Raw genomic sequence first — 19,941 nt, forward strand, 5'->3', positions numbered from 1 at the left:
ACTCCTTGTAAAAAGGGAGTCTCCATCTTCTTTGTAGCTCCCCTTTAAGCACTGGTACATGGTGATGAGAGCACCTCTAAGCCTCCTTTTCTCAAGGCTGAACAAGCCCAGCTCTCTCAGCCTATCCTCATACGGCAGGCTGCCCAGACCCTTGATCATCTTGGTGGCCCTTCTCTGGACACCCTCCAGCCTGTCCACATCTTTTTTGTATAACAGGGACCAGAACTGTACACAGCATTCCAGGTGGGGCCTGACAAGCGCCGAGTAGAGTGGGATAGTGACTTCTGTATCTCTGCTGGCGATGCCCTTTTTGATGCAACCCAGCATCCTATTGGCCTTCTTGGCGCAGCAGCACGCTGTTCACTCATGTTGAGCTTCCTGTCCACCCGGACCCCCAGGTCCCTTTCCACGGAGCTGCTCTCTAGCCAGGTGGATCCCAGTCTGAGCTGCACTCCTGGATTCTGTTTTCCCAGGTGCAAGACCTTACACTTGTCCTTGTTAAACTTCATAAGGTTCCTGTTAGCCCACTCTCCAGCCTATCTAGATCTTCCTGCAGGGTGGCTCTCCCTTCCAGAGTGTCTACTCCCCCACTCAATTTGGTGTCATCTGCAAACTTCATCAGGCTACACTTGATCCCGTTATCCAGATCACTTATGAAGATATTGAATAGCGTTGGGCCCAGTATCGATCCCTGGGGGACCCCACTTGTGACGGGTTGCCAAGGTCAGATAACTTGTTCTCATGCAGACAGATCAGTGACATACAAGAAAGGAAATGTGAATTATCTACCCGCATCTCATAGTTTAGTTAGCATCTCAGACTGAGCTATGCACCTAGGATATTCCTAGTGATATCAGGAACCCACGAGGTGTGTCCAATAGTGCTTCATTCCTTCTCATTCCTTGCTTCAGTCTGCCTAGCTATATTTGTGCAGACAGCGGCTCTTTAATTTAAGCATGAAAGAAATTATTCTAAGCAATTATTTACATAGAGTGTCTCCGCTCTTGAAGTAACATGTTGATTCCATGTACCATTGAAACTGTATTATGTAGTTCATCATTACTCAGAATATCAAGACAGAATTGCCTAATAAAAGAAGCATAAGACAAGATGATTTGCATAGCTCAGTTGAACTTCACAGTTTGCATTTCTGAGCAGGAGAAAATGCCAAGATTCCATAAGGCAACAACTTATTCCAAATCTGGCATTTCTCCTATTCAGAAACACAGATTGTGAAGTTCACTTGAGTTATTCAAATCAATCAATTTTTTTCCCTGAGTATTTTAATAGCAAGCACATTTTCTGTTATTAGTGTATTACTTGTACACTATTTGCATATTAAGATATTGAGTATATTCACTTACGTGCTGTCTCTTTCCCGATTCTTCAAGAAAAATCTCTGTAGTACTTTTAAAAGAGTAAGGAACATAGACAGGTTGATACATGTGTGCCTTTGCTAGACAATTAAGATGAGTATCATGCACAGCTCATTTGTGGCTTTGTCTTATGTCATTCCATCACTTGCAAGTTATATAAGCAGTTCCTAGACCATATAAATAAGGGGTTTCACACATACAGCATATAAATCTGACTTAAAGGCTGTGTCTGTATTTATTAGTAAATAAAATGGACTAAGGAATGTTCTTTGGTCCTGAAGCTGACTGGGATGGCAAGGCCTGTGTCCATATGGCTAGCTCTTTTGCCCTTCTGACTATATTAACTGTATTCTTATTGGGGATGATCCTTGGACTGTGCAAAACCCTGAAATATGACTTTGAATTGTGGGAGAGAGGTAGTTGGTCTGAGCCAAAACTATGCCAGGAACTTTGATAACAATTTCACGCTACAGTCGCACACCCGTGCTGTGGTCCTGCTGAGCTTGTCAGTGCAGTGTTATCAGAAGATTTCATTGTATCCCTGCCTGCCTTAGGATACTGTTCAGGGTCCCTTTCTAGCTCAGTAACCTAAGCCCCAGCACAGCTCTCCGTACCAAACCCAGTGGCTTAGGGATACTTGCCTTCATGGAAGGGGTGGAAGGGCAAAAAACTGCACCTCCTTCCTCAGCCTAGGTTTATTTATTGGCAGCAGTGCTGCTCCATAACTTGGGGAGAGGGGAGAAAGAATGCACATAACGGTGGGACTGTCTAACCTCCCTCATGAAAATAAGCAACAGTTGTTACACTCCTCCTACTTTGTTGAGCCACCATCCCCCCATGGAGGCTTTAAACAAAGATATCATCTATGATTTTCAGTTTCTGTGAAACCCAAGGAAGCTTTGAGGATTCTGTGCATATAATTGCAACCAATCTGCCTGAAACAGACAGTACATCAAGTGATTGTATGTGCAAGTAATGACAGTTATTTGGTCTGAATATGCAAATAGTGTGTGCAAGCTTTTTTCCATGAGTTGTTGAAAAATTGACCTTAAATATTTTGCTTTTCATTAGAAAAGATGAGGATTTCACAATGACAGACATATTAAACTCTTCCTCTTCTCTGGATCAGATATATAAAAAATTTTTTTTTTCTTTATTAACATCATCAGAACAAAGAGTGAGAACATAGGTTCTGGGCTTGATACATGCTGTTGACTATTTTGCAAGACTATAATAAAAGCTTATTTGATATGTTCTTATATGATTTGCTACTGTAGTGAAAAACACATCTATTAAAACTTTATAAGCAGCTGTGGCTACTTGCTCCTGTGAAAAAGCAAATCCCAAATGTCAACTTGGTTTCTGTGGTTCTTCAGAAAATAGTGTATTCAAGTCTAGTCTATACTTAATAAGTTTTACTGGAATGTTTATGTTTGCTAGCAGTACAATTTTTTTCATCATCATAACTGTGCTTCACACTGCCCTACCACAGATGTAGGTATGCTGATGCTCTTGCTGAAGATATGACTCTTGCTTCACTGACCAGAAGTAGGATATACCTTTAAAACATGTTTAAGCTAGAATTACCATTTCTAGATGAGGGGAATGATTGCCCTATGCGGGAATAATAAAAAGAGACATTCTTAAGTGCAGACAAGGCTTCAGTTTCATAGACACAGAACAGTTCTGAATAAATAAAGTCCTCTCTGCTTGGTGGTCAGGCCTGCTGATTTATGACTTTATCATGTTTTTCAATATTTGTTTTTGTTTTGTTTCTTAAAATCCTCAAGTTCTTGCATAACATGAATGCATAGAAGTCTGTGCTTCATATTAGACCATCTTTCTAGCCTTCGTAGTTGTGGAAAAAAAGCTTGGAAATGCTCTTACAATCCCCACTTTTAACACAGCAAATAGAAGGAACTGAAATGTGCAGTATTTTAAAATATTGTAAGTTTTAAATCAAGTTCCTTCTTTCTGAGACCTCCCCTTTTTAACACTATAGTTTTGATAATAATGACTTCTACAAATTTTATTTGCCTGAGCTGATTTGAAATATGTTGGATCTCATGTACCAAAATGTTCAGGCAAAAATGCATAATAAGATTTACTTTTTAATAGGATTGCATACATTATAAAAGTATGTTTTTGAGATTCAGGGGCTCCTGCTCAAAATCGTGGCTGTTTTGGTTTTGGAAACATATTACAGTAGGTACACTTATCTTTTTTAGATGTGCTTTATGAACTAAAACTTAGAAGTTGAGCTCTGTGCAGAGTACTGGTTATTAACATTCTGAAATGAGTAGATTTAGAACAAATTTCACAAGCACAAGATAACCCATGATTTTGTTAAAATAAACAGTGCCCATGAGCCTCCTCAGAGGTAGTATCCAGAAGGAGCTTTTCGCCTGTATATGACTGTACATATCTGTTAATTCAGAGATCTAAATGCGAAATCCAGCACTCAGGGACACCGGGTGGATATCTGATACTCTCTGAGGAATTTGGGCTTCATAAACCATTGTATGGATTATTCACAGACATGCATTTTTTCCCTGCTTGTGACAGAAAAAATATAGGTGAAATATTTGCATCAATAATTAATCCTGGTATAAATCAATACAAGTTACTAATAAATGAGAAATAGAGACATGTCACTGCCAAAAATCAGCTGTTAATGCTTCTTCACTTACTGAAATGGCATGCTACATATCACAAATGTTATATTACTAACTACAAAATATTTCTCTAGGTCAAAGTCAGGAATATTCTCCAGCTCTACTGTGAATGCTGCAGTCATAGCACAGTATAATTTGAGATTGGATTAAATGTGCATAGAGCATGAGAAATAAGGAGATACAACTCTTTAAGTCTACTTTTCATGACTGTATTCAGAAGTACTTACATGATTTAGGAGCCTAAGGGCTCAATTCACTTGTCCACACATAGGGATCTTGCTCCATTTAAAACTCATTAGGGTATCGCAAGCTTCCTCATGGGGCTGTCAAATATGACACAGGAGCTATGGAAGAATTGTATCCTTTGGGAACAGCAGCTGGAGACCAACCAGGATATCCTAGGGTGCCTGAAGTGCCACTAGGTGAGTGTGTACTGGCAACTGAACCTTAAACCTTCAAAGTCCAGGCTGAATTCAAGCTTAGGATCTGTTCTTGAAGAAGGTATCTGTGCCACTTCTAAAGAACCGAGTAAGACTTAGTCTTTTCTTCAGAGTGGCTATCCCTTTCTATTCAGTATGCTTGCTCAACATACTGACCCTTTCCTTAATCAAACATACTCTTTCCGTGCCCAAAGATCATGCAGGTGGCATGGGGCAACCCCCACCTCCCCTGGTAACACCGAAGAGTTGGGCAAAACCCATAAATTTGGCTACATCCCACGATGATACCCTGGTTGTAAGATCACTCTCCTGAAAAATGGCAGAGGTGAGTGTATCAGGGAAGTGCTCTAATCAGTAGACTGCAGCTACCAATGGATATTTTAAAGAAAATGGTGGATCTGTCTTCAATACATGACAGGCCTGATCTTTTCAAGATGTAGTACGCACAATCCTGAATTTAATTCTCAAATCTCTCTTTATATACCTGAGACCTTTACTTGAATCTGGCAGTAAATCAGTCAGAAAAGAGGCTTAAGTCTCTGAGAAATATAGACACTGTTAAAAACTTTATTCCTTGGCAGTAATTAAACTCACCATCCATGTGGGTGTCTCACCTAGTAGCACAACATCAGTGCTTCCCAAAGTTTTCCCTTAGCAACCCTACTTCCAGGGTCACAACCCCACTTTCATTTTCACTTCCAGGCTTGGGAGCCCCAAGACCCTAACTTAGGAACTGCTCTATAACACATTGAAAAAATTAACATACCAGCCAGTAAATATATCAGCAAAACAAACCCATCCAGTCTACCCAAGACCTTGTGCAGTCTGCCACCCCTGAAGGCCTTACCTATTAAACATGGGTCAGATTTTCAAAAACATGTATCTACTTGCAAGCTCACATACTGCTTTGGGTATGTGTTACCATTGTCTTGTAGTCTTTCTTTGTGCTATTTAGCTAAGTTTGGTGTTGACAAATATGTGCTAACACTTCTGAAAATATGAGCCTCTTTTTCTTTCTCATTCATATGTTGGAGGTGTTGCTTAGATTTATTATTTGCACATAATAGAGTTCACAGTTATTGTATGTCAGAAACAAGATCTGGAAAGTCTGCTGTTCCCATAGCTGGAGCAACACATACACATCTGCTAAAACTGCAGTGTAAATTGTATTGTCCTTAGCAATTAATCACTTACTTACACTGTATTCTATCAACTCTCCTTCTCCTTAACTCCTACTGGTCTTTACCCTCTTCTCCCTTCTTCTTCCTCCGCCATCTTCTGTTCTTTTCTTCTGTGTCTCCCACTTCATTTTTTAACCTCTTCTCCAGAAGTGCCATGTTTGGACACAGAGGTGCTGCTGCAAAAGTTCCTACTTCTCTTGCAGAACTTTTTACCAATAGATCTCAAAGAGCTTTGCATAGGTTGTGAAAGCACACAGGTTATGAAATCTTAATATCTTCGTTTTACAGTGGGGAGATTAGCACACTGTTCTGGCAAGGTCTGTGTCCTGGTTTCAGCTGGGATAGAGTTAATTTTCTTCCTAGTAGCTGGTATAGTGCTGTGTTTTGGATTTATGATGGGAATAATGTTGCTAACACACTGATGTGTTAGTTGTTGCTGAGCAGTGCTCACACTGGTCAAGGACTTCTCAGCTTCCCAGGCTCTGCCGGGTGCACAAGAAGCTGGGAGGGGGCACAGCCAGGGGGGCTGACCCAGACTGGCCCAAGGGCTATTCCATACCATATGGTGTCATGCTCAGTATATAAGCTGGGGGAGGAAGAAGGAAGGGGGGGACGTTCGGAGTGATGGCGTTTGTCTTCCCAAGTAACCGTTATGTGTGATGGAGCCCTGCTTTCCTGGGGATGGCTGCACACCTGCCTGCCGCTGGGAAGGAGTGAATGAATTCCTTGCTTTGCTTTGCTTGCACGCGTGGCTTTTGCTTTACCTATTAAACTGTCTTTATCTCAACCCACGAGTTTTCTCACTTTTACTCTTCCAATTCTCTCCCCCATCCCACTGGAGGGGAGTGAGCAAGCAACTGTGTGGGTCTTTCTTAGTTGCTGGCTCGGGTTAAACCACGACAGTCTGTTACTCACAGTCACCAAAAAGTCAGTGGCAGAGAAAAAGATGAATCTCCAGTTTCATGTGTCCCATGGTGGACTCCAAGCAACATGGTTAGTTAACACAAGATATACCAGTAGATGGCACTTCAGAGTTCATAGCATTGCTTATATATCCAAGGGGCTAATAAAAATGGGCTTCTTGTATGTAGTTCTTCATGTACAACTTTTAGCATAATTTTATTTTTCTTTGGTCTTGTGCTCTTTTCCTGGGATCTTTACTCTGCCCCTCTCTTTTTTCATTTTCCTTGCTATGACACTTTTCTGTTGCTTCTCTATTTCTCCCAGTTTTCCATATTCTATCTCTCATTTGGGGGGGGATATTATAAAGTGGAAATTCCTCACTGATTTTGTTTCAGAAATGAGTTATCTAGATCCTGACTGATTCATTACTGAGGAGAACTGGGAGGGGGGGAGCAGTAAGTAAGATTTACTCCCAAATATTTTTAAGGTCCTAAGTATGTATCTGAATGTGTGGCTCCAAAAGTGCACTGCAACGATCCACCTGCATTTACAGATGAAATGGTATTAATATGAAGAACAGCCCATACTAAGCCTCACCACATATTTTTTTGCAGTATGAGGTAAGCAGCTATTTGCTAACTTGCAGTATATCTGTGAAATACATCCAAAGACACTGTATGGCCTCAAGTCTAGATGTTACGCTACCTTTGCTGTACACAGGCTGCAGCTAAACACTTCAGATTATGGCCTTTCTTCCAGATAGGAAATGAGGGTTTTGATTGGACTTCTGTTGTGGGCCCTGGCTAGATTTCTCCCCATCAGCGCATGTGGTGCTGCTTGCTAGGTTGCTGACAGTGGCAAGTGCCTTTCAATTAAGGCTGAAGTTCCATCAGAGCCCATAAGTGGAGAATGCCGGGAAGATTAATAAATGAATTGTCACAGCTTCCAGGCATGCTGGGTTGGGAAGTGCAACTCTCAAGTTTGTGGGCTGTGTAAATTTGGAGCTCTGGGTCTGTATCTTTATAGAGATAGACTCAGTCCCTTTTTCCTTTCTCATAAAATGAATGAAAATTCATTTCTCTAAAGGTTGAGTCCAAATGTGGAAATACTCAATATTTGTATATCTTTTATGCCAAGCATTTTAGGCTTTTTGCAGTTTTGGTGGAGTCACCATTTGAAACAAGGATTTGAATTGCTCTGACTAAACCATCTGTATGTGGGAAAAGATTATGGGAAACATCCCTGCAGGGCTCTTTTTAATTGCTCCAGTGGGCATTATCCATTATTTTTCCAAGTGTCTTGCCTTGGATTTTTTTTTCTTTCCTTGCTGTCTTGACCAATCTAGCTGGTACTTGTTATTGTCTCTTTGAGAATTATTGTCAGTCCTAAAAAAAAATTTGCAAACTGAACAATACAATAGTTTTAAACTGCATTTTAACTACTTCACTCTTTCATCTTATTTACTTGTTTTCACTTAAAAATACAGACAGAAACTTTTGTGCATTTGCTTTCATTTTCTCCACTACGCATTCTACTCTGCACAGAATGAATATTCTAGTGAATAGATACTGCATTCTTTGCACAGCAAAAAGTTTCTCTAAAATCAATGGGAAAATAGCATTTATGGGAAATTTTAGGATAACTTAAGGACTGTGTAAAGGAAAGACATATTAGAAAAGGAACACTCTATATTCCTGCTGACAATTGCATCCAACAGCTGTGGTGATATCGTTGTTCCATAAATGTTTCTTCAGGGAATTGTTTCTTTTTAACTGGACATTCCTTTCTGATTTTGGAGTCTCTAAGACTTAAAAGTGGGCAGACATACCTCTTCATAGGATCATAGGATAATTCAGCTTGGAAGGGATGTCAGGAGATCATCTGCTGGATTGTCCTCGTGGGGAAAAAGGCTTTCCTTATACCCAGCGTGAACCTGTAGGCAGGAGAAGGCTGCTCTGAGGTGCCCCCAAAGCCTTCCCTTCTCCAGGCAGAAGCAGCCCCATCTCTTAGGCTCCCCTCACAGGACAGGTGTTCCAGCCCCTGAGCATCCTGGTGGGCCTCTGCTGGGCTCGCTTGTCATCAATGCCACCTTGTCCAAGGACTTGCATAACTACCTATCATCTGGTTTATCTACATATCTTGCCCTGAGACCTCTTTTAGCAATGCTTCTAATTCAGAAATCAAATGGTAGCACTTTTTAGTATCATCTTCTAAGTGTTTCTAACAGCAGCCACCCATCAACATCATCCTTGTAGTTCCAGGTGCCTCTTAAAATACGAAGTGATTGAAACTTAAAATAAGAGTACATAACATGAAGCTCAGCAGAAGATCAATAGGAACACTGTTATCTGAATAAAAGCATTCCAAATTGCTAAGGGATCTTGGGAAAGATTTTAAAACTGTTCTTATGTAAAACTATATTTTTACATACAATCATGCTACCCAGAGTAATAATGATTTTTTTTTTAAATGCTGCCTTTGCTGTGAACCTCTAACATGCTATCAAAAATAGTTCCAACATTCATTTTAAAATATTTCAAAAATCTTTAAAACCAGGTGACTAAAATTTAGTTCTTGAATGTGAATGCAGTGGTTTCATTTTGGGGAGTTCTGAGTATCTGTAGACCTCACTGAAGCACTGGGAGGTTCAGATGCTATTACTGAGTTGCATTGGTGGAAATTCATGGGCCTTTACACATTCAAATCTACACTGGACCACCTTGGTAAAATCATTATCCTGTAACTGCATCTAGTAGGTCTGATTAGCTGTTATCAAAGTCCAAAGTTCCTTCCTTCTCAGTTTTCTGACACATTAGTGCTCTTCAATCCCATGGCGAAGTTGAACAAATCCATTTAAAGATTAAGAGATCAAAAGAATGTACCTATAAATTACAGGAAAACGAGCCATATGTATGGTTTTAACTCCAAATCAGTCTCTGAGCTGAACATTATGGCTCTTACCTTGTTTTCATGTCATATTTCTCCACTGTGTGATAATTTCTTTGGCCACATTGTTTAGGAGTAATGAAGCTGTGATTTATACAGGTAATCCCAAGTGAGCATCAGCAAAATCCAGCCACTAAGGTCCATTATGTATTTATGTCTATCAGAAAAAAAAATATTTTAAAGAGTTAACTTGTGGGTACTATTTTTCATATACTACCTGCAAAATTCATTCTGCCATAATGGGTCAGGCAAGCCTTGGAATTACAGAAATATATAAAAAAAATGTAATTGCCTTATCTTTAGGGAGTTATGAATTTAAAATCTGATAGCTTGTGAACCCCTTGGTCTATGTACAAATGTTATGCTTCACCAGAAAGCATGGAATTTTAGTTCTTCAAAGGGATAAGATACAGATGTTTCTGTGCTGGTGATTCATTGTATAGTAAAATGTCACTGCCTAGAGAATAGCACTGCATACTGAAATTTAATTTCACCTGATTCCCATTTGGAGGGAAAGAAGGAAACATTTTTATGCCATAAAAAAAAAGAAATGGCAGCTGTTTGAAATTTACTGAGAGGCTTGGAATGTAGTTTTAGTTGAGGTGTATTAGCAGGCAGAAAGCAAGCAGAGGTAAAAGGTGCAAAAGAGGTCCCTTATATTGCTCTTAAGTCTGTCATATGAACAGCTATCAGGAATGCATTCGAGTGTGATCAAAATTATGTATACTCGCTTGCATGTATTGCACAGACAAATACATTTGGGAACCAGGGCTTTTTTTTCTTATCGTTCAAATGCCTCAAGCTGGGTCTCTTGGAATTAAGCTGATTTTACTTAAATGCCAGAATATGGGTTACTGTTTTCAAGCATACGCGCTCCACTCTGTGTTACTGTGCCTGACTTTTAAGCGCCTGCATTTGTGAATGGAGTTCACAGGCCTGGGATTCAGTACCCAAGTACACACCACGGTGAACTAGGAGTTTCAGAAATGTGATTTACAGCAAGGGGAATACATATGTCAGATGACAGAAAGCACTGAAGAGAAAGATGTTTCTGAAAATTTATTTCTCTTCTGGTTTTAGGAGCTTGTGCAAGATGGTTTCAGAGCTGGAAACCACCTTCTTGTACTTAGGCATCCAGATGTTTCTGTTTCTTCATTTAAACAACATCCAGGATAGCCTGTGCATTAAGAGAGGAAGCAAAACAAAATCAAACCAAAACAAAAAACACGAAAAAAAAAAAAACAGGAAGTAGAAAAAACAGATTCAGCACCTTCCTTAGACTGAGGGAATTAAGTTCACATTTCCACTTCCCAGGAAGTTCCCCATGTGCAAGCCTAGAAGAGAGGAAAGAAAAAAGTAAAGCCTCTCCTGTTGTAACTATGACTCAGTGTAGAAAGAGATGTGAGATTTGTAATCTTGATTTAAACAGAGGGTTAAACATGATTTTATAGCTTAAGGATGGAGGCACTTACCTACTGCGGGAAGGAGAAGGGGAGGCAACCTGGATTCTGGCCCCTGCTTCAAGCACTATTTATGTATGTTACTCAGTTATAAATGCAAAATGTGTAGGCAGCCCCTGGGGCAAGAACCCAGGACTTCCTCTTCAAAAGGAGTACTTATTAGGGTTGCAAAATATCCTTTCTCAATGAATCTTGCTTCCTCTCCAATGCAGAAGTATGGCTTCAGCAGGCATGACAGACAGTTCTCCAGCTTGAACTTCACCTTGACCTGGTGGTGGATGCACTCTTGGGAGATATGGGAATGATCTCCTCAGGAAGAGACTGGCAGTGAATCTGCATCTCTCACTTCATAAACAAGTGCCTTATCTACAAGTATGATATTATGTAAAATGTTGGCAGTCGTGCTGCCACAACCTCTGGACATGTTCTGTGAGAAAGTCTCTGGGACTGTTGTGCTTTATGCCAAGGTTGGTGTATGTTAGGCATGCTCAGAAGATGCCTACCTCATGAAGTCTCTCGGGAGATGTCTCACCTGTACATCACAGGCAGGTGCAAGGTAGGTTTCAAGATTTTCAGCGGTATAGAAATAGCAGTAGCGATGGGAAATGCAATAGCAGAACTTTTTATCAGCAGAATTTTATCAGCAAAGACCTGATGTAGATTTTTGTGGCTGTTTCACGTACATGTACATGCATAAATATAGCTTCCTGGCATTTTTGTTGCTTTTTTGAATTTGGCTGTCAGTGACTTTCTCAAAATTATTTTGTGAACCAGCATAAAATTAGAACCCAGAAATCCTGTTCTGCTACAGTCTTTCTGTAAGACATGTAAATATATTTACAATTAAAAACAGTCTTTTAATGCCATTGTTTTGTTGGAAATGAAGTAGCTGGCACCTATCTGAATTTGAGAAGAATCTCCTTTGATACTCTCCACATCTATTAAACATTTTGTCTCTATGTCATTGTCATCTGTTTATTAGTTCCTCAAGAGATTTTCCGATAGGTTCTTTTTCCATCCCTCTGTTTTCCCAGCCCCCGTTCTCTTTTATTCTGGGTTCTGTTGCCCTCAGGAGACTAAAATCCTGCTCCCTTTGCTCATCTCATCATGTACTTCCTTCCAAAGAGACTACTTGTCTAAACGAAGCAGCAGGAGGATGAAGGGCAGTATTTTTTTTTATTATTTTGAATATATTATAAATGCACACCTGTAGTTTTTATGTATTCATAGATGAATAAATTATATTTGATTTGGATAATGCTAAACAATCCATAACAAATTAGTTTATAGCAGGAGCAGCCCTTAAAATGATCTGTATTTAAACAAAATGGGTAAGTCAACTTCTGCTCTCAAACCTCAGTTCAGCAAAGTACTTAAACACTATTGAATAAGGTGCTTAGGTATATTTTTAATTTTTATGCAGTATGATAGAGAAATTTTGATAAGTGGGGCCTTATTTGGGAGAGCAGCATAACCCAGGTAGCATTTTGGTCCTTGCTGTGCTTATGGTTGTTACCTTTCCTCAATTCACTGCATTAGTATCCATTCTTAAAAGTGTGTCCAGTCTGAATATTGGTTCATCAAAAAGAATTTCTGAATTAACCTTCCTTTTGGGGGCAAATAATTTCCAAGTGATAATGTGTTCTTTGATGAATTGGGGTTTTGTTTGGGGTTTTTTTTGGTCTTTTGTGCTAATTGTTACACATCATGCATTTAGGCAACTGGGCCATGTTTTGCTTTTTCTATCAGTTGTCTAAAATGGTGATACAACTTCATCTCCAGTAACATGGATCTGAAGCTTAGCAAAAATTCAAATGCATGTTCAAAACCTCCTAGAAATATGAAAATTAAGTATGTCCAAGAAATGACAGACACTTTATTTAGAGGATGGAGAAGGAAACAAAAATGCCAAAACTCTTCTTCTCCATCAGTGTACTTGGATTTAAAATTAATTAATACCAATGAACTGGAGACATTGCTCCTGTCTGAAAAAAGGGTTTCTTGAATCAATGTCAGCTGAAAGCTTTGGCCTTAACCAGTGTGTTTTGCTGCTATGTCATGCACAAGCCTCCTTTCCCCTAACCACCAGTATGTCTTCTCTGCACCAGAGGGCCAGAACCCTTTAGAACCAAAAACTGAGGACTGCCTCTAGGGAAAACTCCATTTTTTATTTTTTCACTCATCATTTATTTACAAATACACATTATAACTTTTATATACATTGCACATTTACATGGTAGAAAAGTACAAAACTATATATTTAAATGAATTTATATTTAAACTCACCATGTTTGAAAATATAAAATTACATCAGAAAAAAAGTATTATGAAAAGCAAGAAACTTGAACTGATAAAGCTTTGATATAACTTTTAGTGACACACTGATTGGGAAAACAAAACTTTGAAAGTGGTACTGCAAGACCATCTTAAAGGAAAAAACTGACAAAACATTTATGCATGTTACAAAAAAATAAAACAATAAAAATAAAATAAACCCTTTATTCTTATTACAGTTAGCCCTGTAGCTATTAACAACCTTCATAATCTGATTTCTTTGAGTCCGGAATGCGTATAGTACAGTATATATGCTCAGCACATTGAAATCACTTCAGTACATGATGTGATCAGAAGTAAAGTGAAGTGGAAGAAGTTTCCTTAAAGATCGCCTCACTGCACCCTGGAAGTATATTTAAGTCAGTTACAATGCCTTTTGGTCAGTCAAGATTCCTTGTAAACAAAAACCCGAGGGATCTTTTATGTAGGGAGGGATCTTTTATGTACACAACCAGCAAGCAGAAAATCCAATAAATAAACATAACAGAAACCGACATGCAAGTTTGTTAAAGTGGAAAAGAGTTAACATAAGTGAAACAGAGATGAGATCATGTGGGTAAGCTCAAAGGAATGGACTTTTATAGTTTACAAGAAAAAATAAAAGCTTAGCTTTACAAGCAAGAGACCTCACAATAAATAACACTGCTCTTCCCCTAACGAATAAATTTCTTCAAAAAACAAGGCGTACAGTCAACCAGACATTTTATGTATAAATTATAAAACATGACACAGTATAAATAAATGTCTACCAGACTCAACTATATGTATATATTTTTTTCTCCCCAAAATAAATAAGCATACACTTATTTACAGTATGGACATCATTGATTTTGTGCCCAATGGCTGTTCCAATAGTGATGGAGGTTTTACCACTCTAGAATGGAAGATATAGGAAAGCTGTAGTCCTGGTCTTCATCTTCCTCTTCTTCCTCTGGGTCTTCATTAATGGCTAGATGGGAGAATACAGGGGAGCTGTTGTTTAAATAAGGACAACAACAGCACAGAAGCAGCTCAGTGCATGTTTTCAAAGCCCTCTGAACAGCCATAATAGTTGTATTTTATGCAACTTGTAGTGAGATGCTCTTTGGCATCTGCTGTTATGCAATAAGGTTTTTTATACATAATCTATGAAGTCATAACTGCAGAAAGTTCTGAAGAATCAATGGCTCAGGTTTTATTGGCAGATTCCTGAAATCAAATAAAAAGCGCTCTTGTGTTCTAGGTTTAACTGCTTTGTGTCCTTCATTCAGAGTTAGTAGAGGCAACTGTGCTAAACCAGGTGCCCATGTGCTACCATTAAGCTTGTTCTTTTGGACACAGTTAGAGTTTATCCAGATGTTAATAAAGCAATCAGCAAAGCACATGAGAGCAGACAAATTAGGAAAAAAATCACTAGAATTACACTCCTAGGGCAACCCCTTTCTGACAAAATGACTTGTCCTCAGAATAGCCCCAAAACTCCAACTTGAAAGCCAGCTGGTTGTTGGAGATCTATTGCATTTTATCAGTAACCAAAGTGTGTGTGTGATAGATACATACTTATATGGCACCTGTACCATATCTCGAATCTCTAAATCAAGCTTTCTTATGTTTAAAAGTGTAAGTCTTCATTACCTAAGGATTGCCTTCAGAGTTAAAAATCTCACTTACAGTTGCAAGATCCGGAGTGCTTTACTTCTAGAAGCACACCCATGGTGCAGGCTGCCTCTTTCATGGCACACTCGCTTGGATAAGTTGTGTTATCACTGGCACAGACTGCCTCGTCTGACTTGCTTTCAGGGCATGGCTCATTGCAGAGGGCGCACCGACCTCTGCCAACCTTAAAATCCCACAAGCATTTCTTCCCAGCACTGCACTGAATGTCTTCACAGGATTTGGCTTCTAAAAATATACACAGGATACTAGAGGTAAGTGAAAAGACAAAGGAAAAAGAAAAGCAACAAACAACCCCAAATTCCCTTTCCCCCATGAACTGTGAATAGATAAAGCTCAGATGCAGTAGATGTGACGATACTTGCTGATTTTGCTCAAGCAAGTAGTCCCTTGGACACCATTGCCTGCCTATATGTGGGGGAGGAAAGACAGCTGTGCCAACAGAGCTTGGCCCTGGGAATACAGAATTACATTTGCTAATTGTACATGACCTTCCTGCTCCATTTGATGTCAGTGGAAATTCAGCTCCCCAAACTAGCAGTAAGTGCAGAATTTGCCAACACATTCAGCATTTCTAAATAAATTATTTTTAAACTAACCCACATAGAGTAGTTGCCTGCAAGATTAGAAAGGGAATTCACCTCAACCTATGCCAACTAAAAGCAGCCTGGGACTTCCCCGAATCCCCCCAGCAGTTTTGGGGAGCAGAGGCTGCCCTGAAGGTGCTTCCTCGTAACATGCTTCACTATCACTCATTTCTGGAAATCACAATACAAAATGTCAGGATGCACAGAGATTATTTTCCTATCTTCACCCACCAACTGTCTCCAAACTCTGCAATATTTTTAAAGAGGAAAAAGTGATCAGATGCTTCCAATTAAGTTAACGCAAGCTTTGCCAAGACCACTTGAAGACAATTGTTTCCAAGGAATCTAGATCCACTGAATATTGAGACCTTGTTATGTTGTAATCATGTCATCATCTATTTAATGGCAGGTACTTCCCCATAGATACTAATGTCAGCACCCACAGCGACTGCAAGAGAAGCAGGATCAGGCCCTCTACTCCCTCACCCCTTTTGCAATCTTTTCTGGGGCAAAGCTCACCCTGGCTCTCCTTTTCCTGGAGGGGAGCACAAACCCAGGCTGCTGGAAGTCTCTCCTCCTCCCCAACGCTCACTACATCCATCCAATTCCACACACGATATTCTGAAACAGCTGAGCCAGGAAGCTCCCCCCACCCTTACCCCTCCGACCAAGATACTTACTGATGCATTTTCCTTCATAGGCTAATCCAATGGATCGGCCCAGTAGGCAGGTAGCTTTCCTCAGGTGGCAAGCACTGGCATAAGTTATGCCGTCATTCCCACAGAGGTACTGTTCAGGGGAGGTAGGCTCTGGGCAAATTCGATTACATGTCACGCAGTAGGCATTATTAGTTTGATCAACCACACATGTGGAGCTGCCTGGGCATAAAACATCCCTACAGGTCTCTGAAATAAAGACGGAAACACACAATGATTAATAGGAGATCCCAGAGCCCCAGTGAGGAGTGAATGGGTGACACAATGAAACAAATGATCAGATAAAAGCCTTCAGCAGCTCTCCTCATTTAAGGGCCACTGAACAAAACCTTCTCATCTCAGGGCAGCTGGTGGGACACAAGTGCTGCTAGACTATGGGGAACTCTCAATCCAGCTACGTCCTTGCTTGTTGAGCATGGTTTAGTTAGTCTCCCAGCATCTGGAACATTGCTCTGGTTCCTGTGGGAAAGTACGTCCAACAGCTCCTCCTCCCTATACTCAGACACACACTCTTTGGCATTTGAGGGAGATCGGATTAGATTTGCAAACCTACTTTTGCATTTGCCCTGATACTGGACTTCAAGTTCAGGCTGTTCTTTACATCTGGCTTTGAGAAGGGCACACTCGTTCCTGTAGGTTTTCCCATCTAAGCCACACACGGGGCCCTTCCAAGTGATATTAGAGCAATCCGGAGCACAAACACACCGAGGTTTGTTCTTCTTGTTCATTTTACATTTCTTCCCGGGTCCACAGTCCACGTTCTCGCACGTTTCTGATGGAAGGAAAGAGGCACCACTTTAGTACCGAGTGTGCAGAACAGACCTGGTGTCAAAACTGCTTAAAGGAAAAAAAAAAAAAAAAAGACACTGCACTGTGACCCCTGGGCATAAAGAGAAGACACCTTCCCCCCCTCCAGGAAACACCACTCGAAGGAAATTCCCCCCGCCAGCGAGGGCAGGGGGGAGAGGAGGTCGCTCCCCTCCTCCCTCCGATGTGCACGGTGGCCGAGAAGAAATGGGGGTTCCCTCACTGATCCCGGGGCTGATACGAGACGCGCCTCAAACCCCCACCGAGGAAGGAAGCAGGAGGACTGCGCTGCCCCCCTCCAGCTTCTTCCCCCCTCCTCCTCCCCCAGCCCAGTCCCTGCCTGAACCGCTCCTTAGCAAGAAACAGCTCGCCAGCACCCCCTCACCTTTGCACGGGATGCAGTTTGGGGCTCCCCCACTAAAAATCATCCACTTAAAAAGTGTGTTGTCGTTGACGTCCTCTTCCGTCCACGAAGTTGTCAGGCGGCCGGTCTTGCAGCACTCCTCCTTGCTGAGGTCGGTTTTGTAGAGGACCTGGCAGCGGCCGTTCCGCGCCTGCCGGAGCCAGCAGTTCCCAGCTGCGGGGGGGGGGGGCGCAGGGGCAGAAGGAGACATCCAGCCGGATCAGTGGCAGTCACCAGTGACCCAGACACAACACGTGCGCCTTGCAATGACTTTTACTAGACTGTTTACTTGTATTTGTCCCATTTCATAACCCGCAGCTACTCCGGCCCATTTGGGAGCGCAGTTTAAAAAAAAAACAAACCCAAAACCAAACACCAAAAATAAACACCAAAAAAACCCCCAAAAAACAGAAAGAAAGAAAAGACCCGATCAAAACAGGACGAGGCAGTTTTCGGAGGTATTTATTCCATATGTAGAACAGAAGGAGCACTGCCGGCACGTGACAGAGGCTTGAAAAGGATGTGCATTTAAAAGGGGAAAAAAAGAAAATCGCGCTTGCAAATTCCTTCCTCCTCCCCCTGCCCTCTCCTCCTCACCGCGGCTGCACAGCAGCATTGTTTTAGTGCCGCACAGAGTTTCAGTCCCAGCCCATTTTGCAATCTGCACGAATTGGGAACATTTGCTGTTAGCGAAGTCTTTCGAAATCTCCACATTTTGCTGCTTCTATTAACAAATGTCTTTCCTTCACTAATATAAGTTAGCAGAGCTCAAAAAAAAAGTGAGCAAATTGCACAAAATAAAAGGGCACATAGAGTAGGAAGTCCCTACAGAGTTATAAAAATCGATCAAGCTGGAAAAGTTATAGGCGCCGTCTCTTCCGCAAGCATTTCAGAGGAAAGTACACTGTCCTTAAATCGGATAGAGTGGGGTTGTTTGGGGTTTTTTTGTATCCCTGTTATTTGTGGAGTCAAGCCAAGAACATTAGTCCAAGCAAACCCCCCCTTTTTAGCTGGAGAGTTTTGGTTGGAATGAGTCTCTCGCGAATAACCAATGTGACTTCTCCAGCAACTCAATACCAATTGATTCTGGTGCTAATCCAGCCAGGGCTCGATCCTGCCTCCTTACTCGATGGGAATGTACCGCAGCGAGGGGTCGGGGTCGGGATCGGCCAGCCGAGATGTCGCTGGGCGCGGGGGAAGATCCCCCCCCGCTAAAAATCATTGAACAAACAACGCCCTTAAAAAAAAAAAAGTTTTGCGTCTTACAGTTGCCTACATTAGCTTAACTTATGCTCTAACTCGGTGGGGGAAGAAAAGAAAAAAAAAAGAGAAAAAAACAATGATAAAACAAGCAATGGTAAGACATCCAGGTTGTGGTTGGAACACGGTCAAGATAAGGCAAAAAAGCCCCAAAACTAAAAATCAATATTCCCTTGTGTCGAAAGAGGGCTCTTAAGAGTTGTCAATAGCAGGTTCGAGTTTGTTTTTTTCTCATGGGGAAAAAAAAACTTATTTAAGCATACTCTTCAGTGCAGGAGAGCTTACAACACAGTAATATTTATTCGGGGAAAAAAAAAAAAGGGAGGGGGGGAGGAAATCCCAATATTAAAGGAATATCCGGAAAATGACCACTTATTGGTTTCTAAAAATGTCAGCTGTAATTGTGGGGCTCCCCATTATCACCTCTCTTTCCGTCAGGCAGGCGAGATAAAAATCCGAGCTAAATTACCAACAAACTTTGAACACTCATTCGGGAGCCGAGACTGGGAAAGTTCCCTCGCGATGCTGCTCTTCATTCATGCTGCATAATAACAATAAATACCAAGAAACATCCTCATCTGTCCTCTGTGCCTATGCAGAGCAGTGCGAAGATCCGATCAAAAAGGGATCTAAATGACACCTCTGCACCTCGGTACAAAGCGATCCCATGCCCACAGTTAACTTCTGTCCTGTTGGACCTTGGAGAGAGGCGTTCAACACCGCAGCAAACTAAACCGTGCCCAAAAGACAGAAAACAATAATAATAATAAAGAAATATATCTGCGAATAAACAATCTGGTCTTACCCTGCACTGTGTGATCTTCCATGAAGTGGCACAGAAACATCAGGAGTAAGAGCATGCCCGGGTGGATTCTCTGATTTAACATCCTCAGTACAGCAGGGAGTGAGAGAGACACAGAAACAGCGTGAGGGGGAGTAGGGAGAGGGAGCGAGCACTAGCCAGCCTGCTTATGATCGCTCTATTGAATGAACGTCAGGCTGTGAATGCAGTCTCTCTTTAAATCTATACGGGGGTCCTAGCTGTCTGCGGTGGGCGGTCTCCTAATGTGTGTGTGTGTCTGCTCGGGGGTGGGGAGATTTAAAAAGTTCAGTGTGAATCAGGTGACATTTTCCACCTTCTGGAAACCCTCTCCAATTATCTGCTTTAGGTGCACGCACACACAGGCGCGCGCACCGGAG

At 41.2% G+C, this 19,941-nt stretch overlaps 1 protein-coding gene across 1 annotated transcript; it reads right to left on the bottom strand.

Annotated features, from left to right (window-relative positions):
• Positions 1–14,181: 14,181 nt before the first annotated feature.
• Positions 14,182–19,628, bottom strand: LOC309601806 (follistatin-like; the record flags this gene model as incomplete). The annotated part of the gene is made up of 6 exons (XM_082334939.1): positions 14,182–14,264; positions 14,966–15,196; positions 16,236–16,460; positions 16,825–17,043; positions 17,464–17,655; positions 19,547–19,628. 6 exons carry the CDS (start codon positions 19,626–19,628, stop codon positions 14,182–14,184), a joined length of 1,032 nt encoding a protein of 343 aa, XP_082191065.1.
• Between the last annotated feature and the right edge of the window lie 313 nt (positions 19,629–19,941).

Source organism: Platalea leucorodia, assembly GCF_965183815.1.
Source record: "Platalea leucorodia genome assembly, chromosome: W".
NCBI classification, from domain to species: domain Eukaryota; kingdom Metazoa; phylum Chordata; class Aves; order Pelecaniformes; family Threskiornithidae; genus Platalea; species Platalea leucorodia.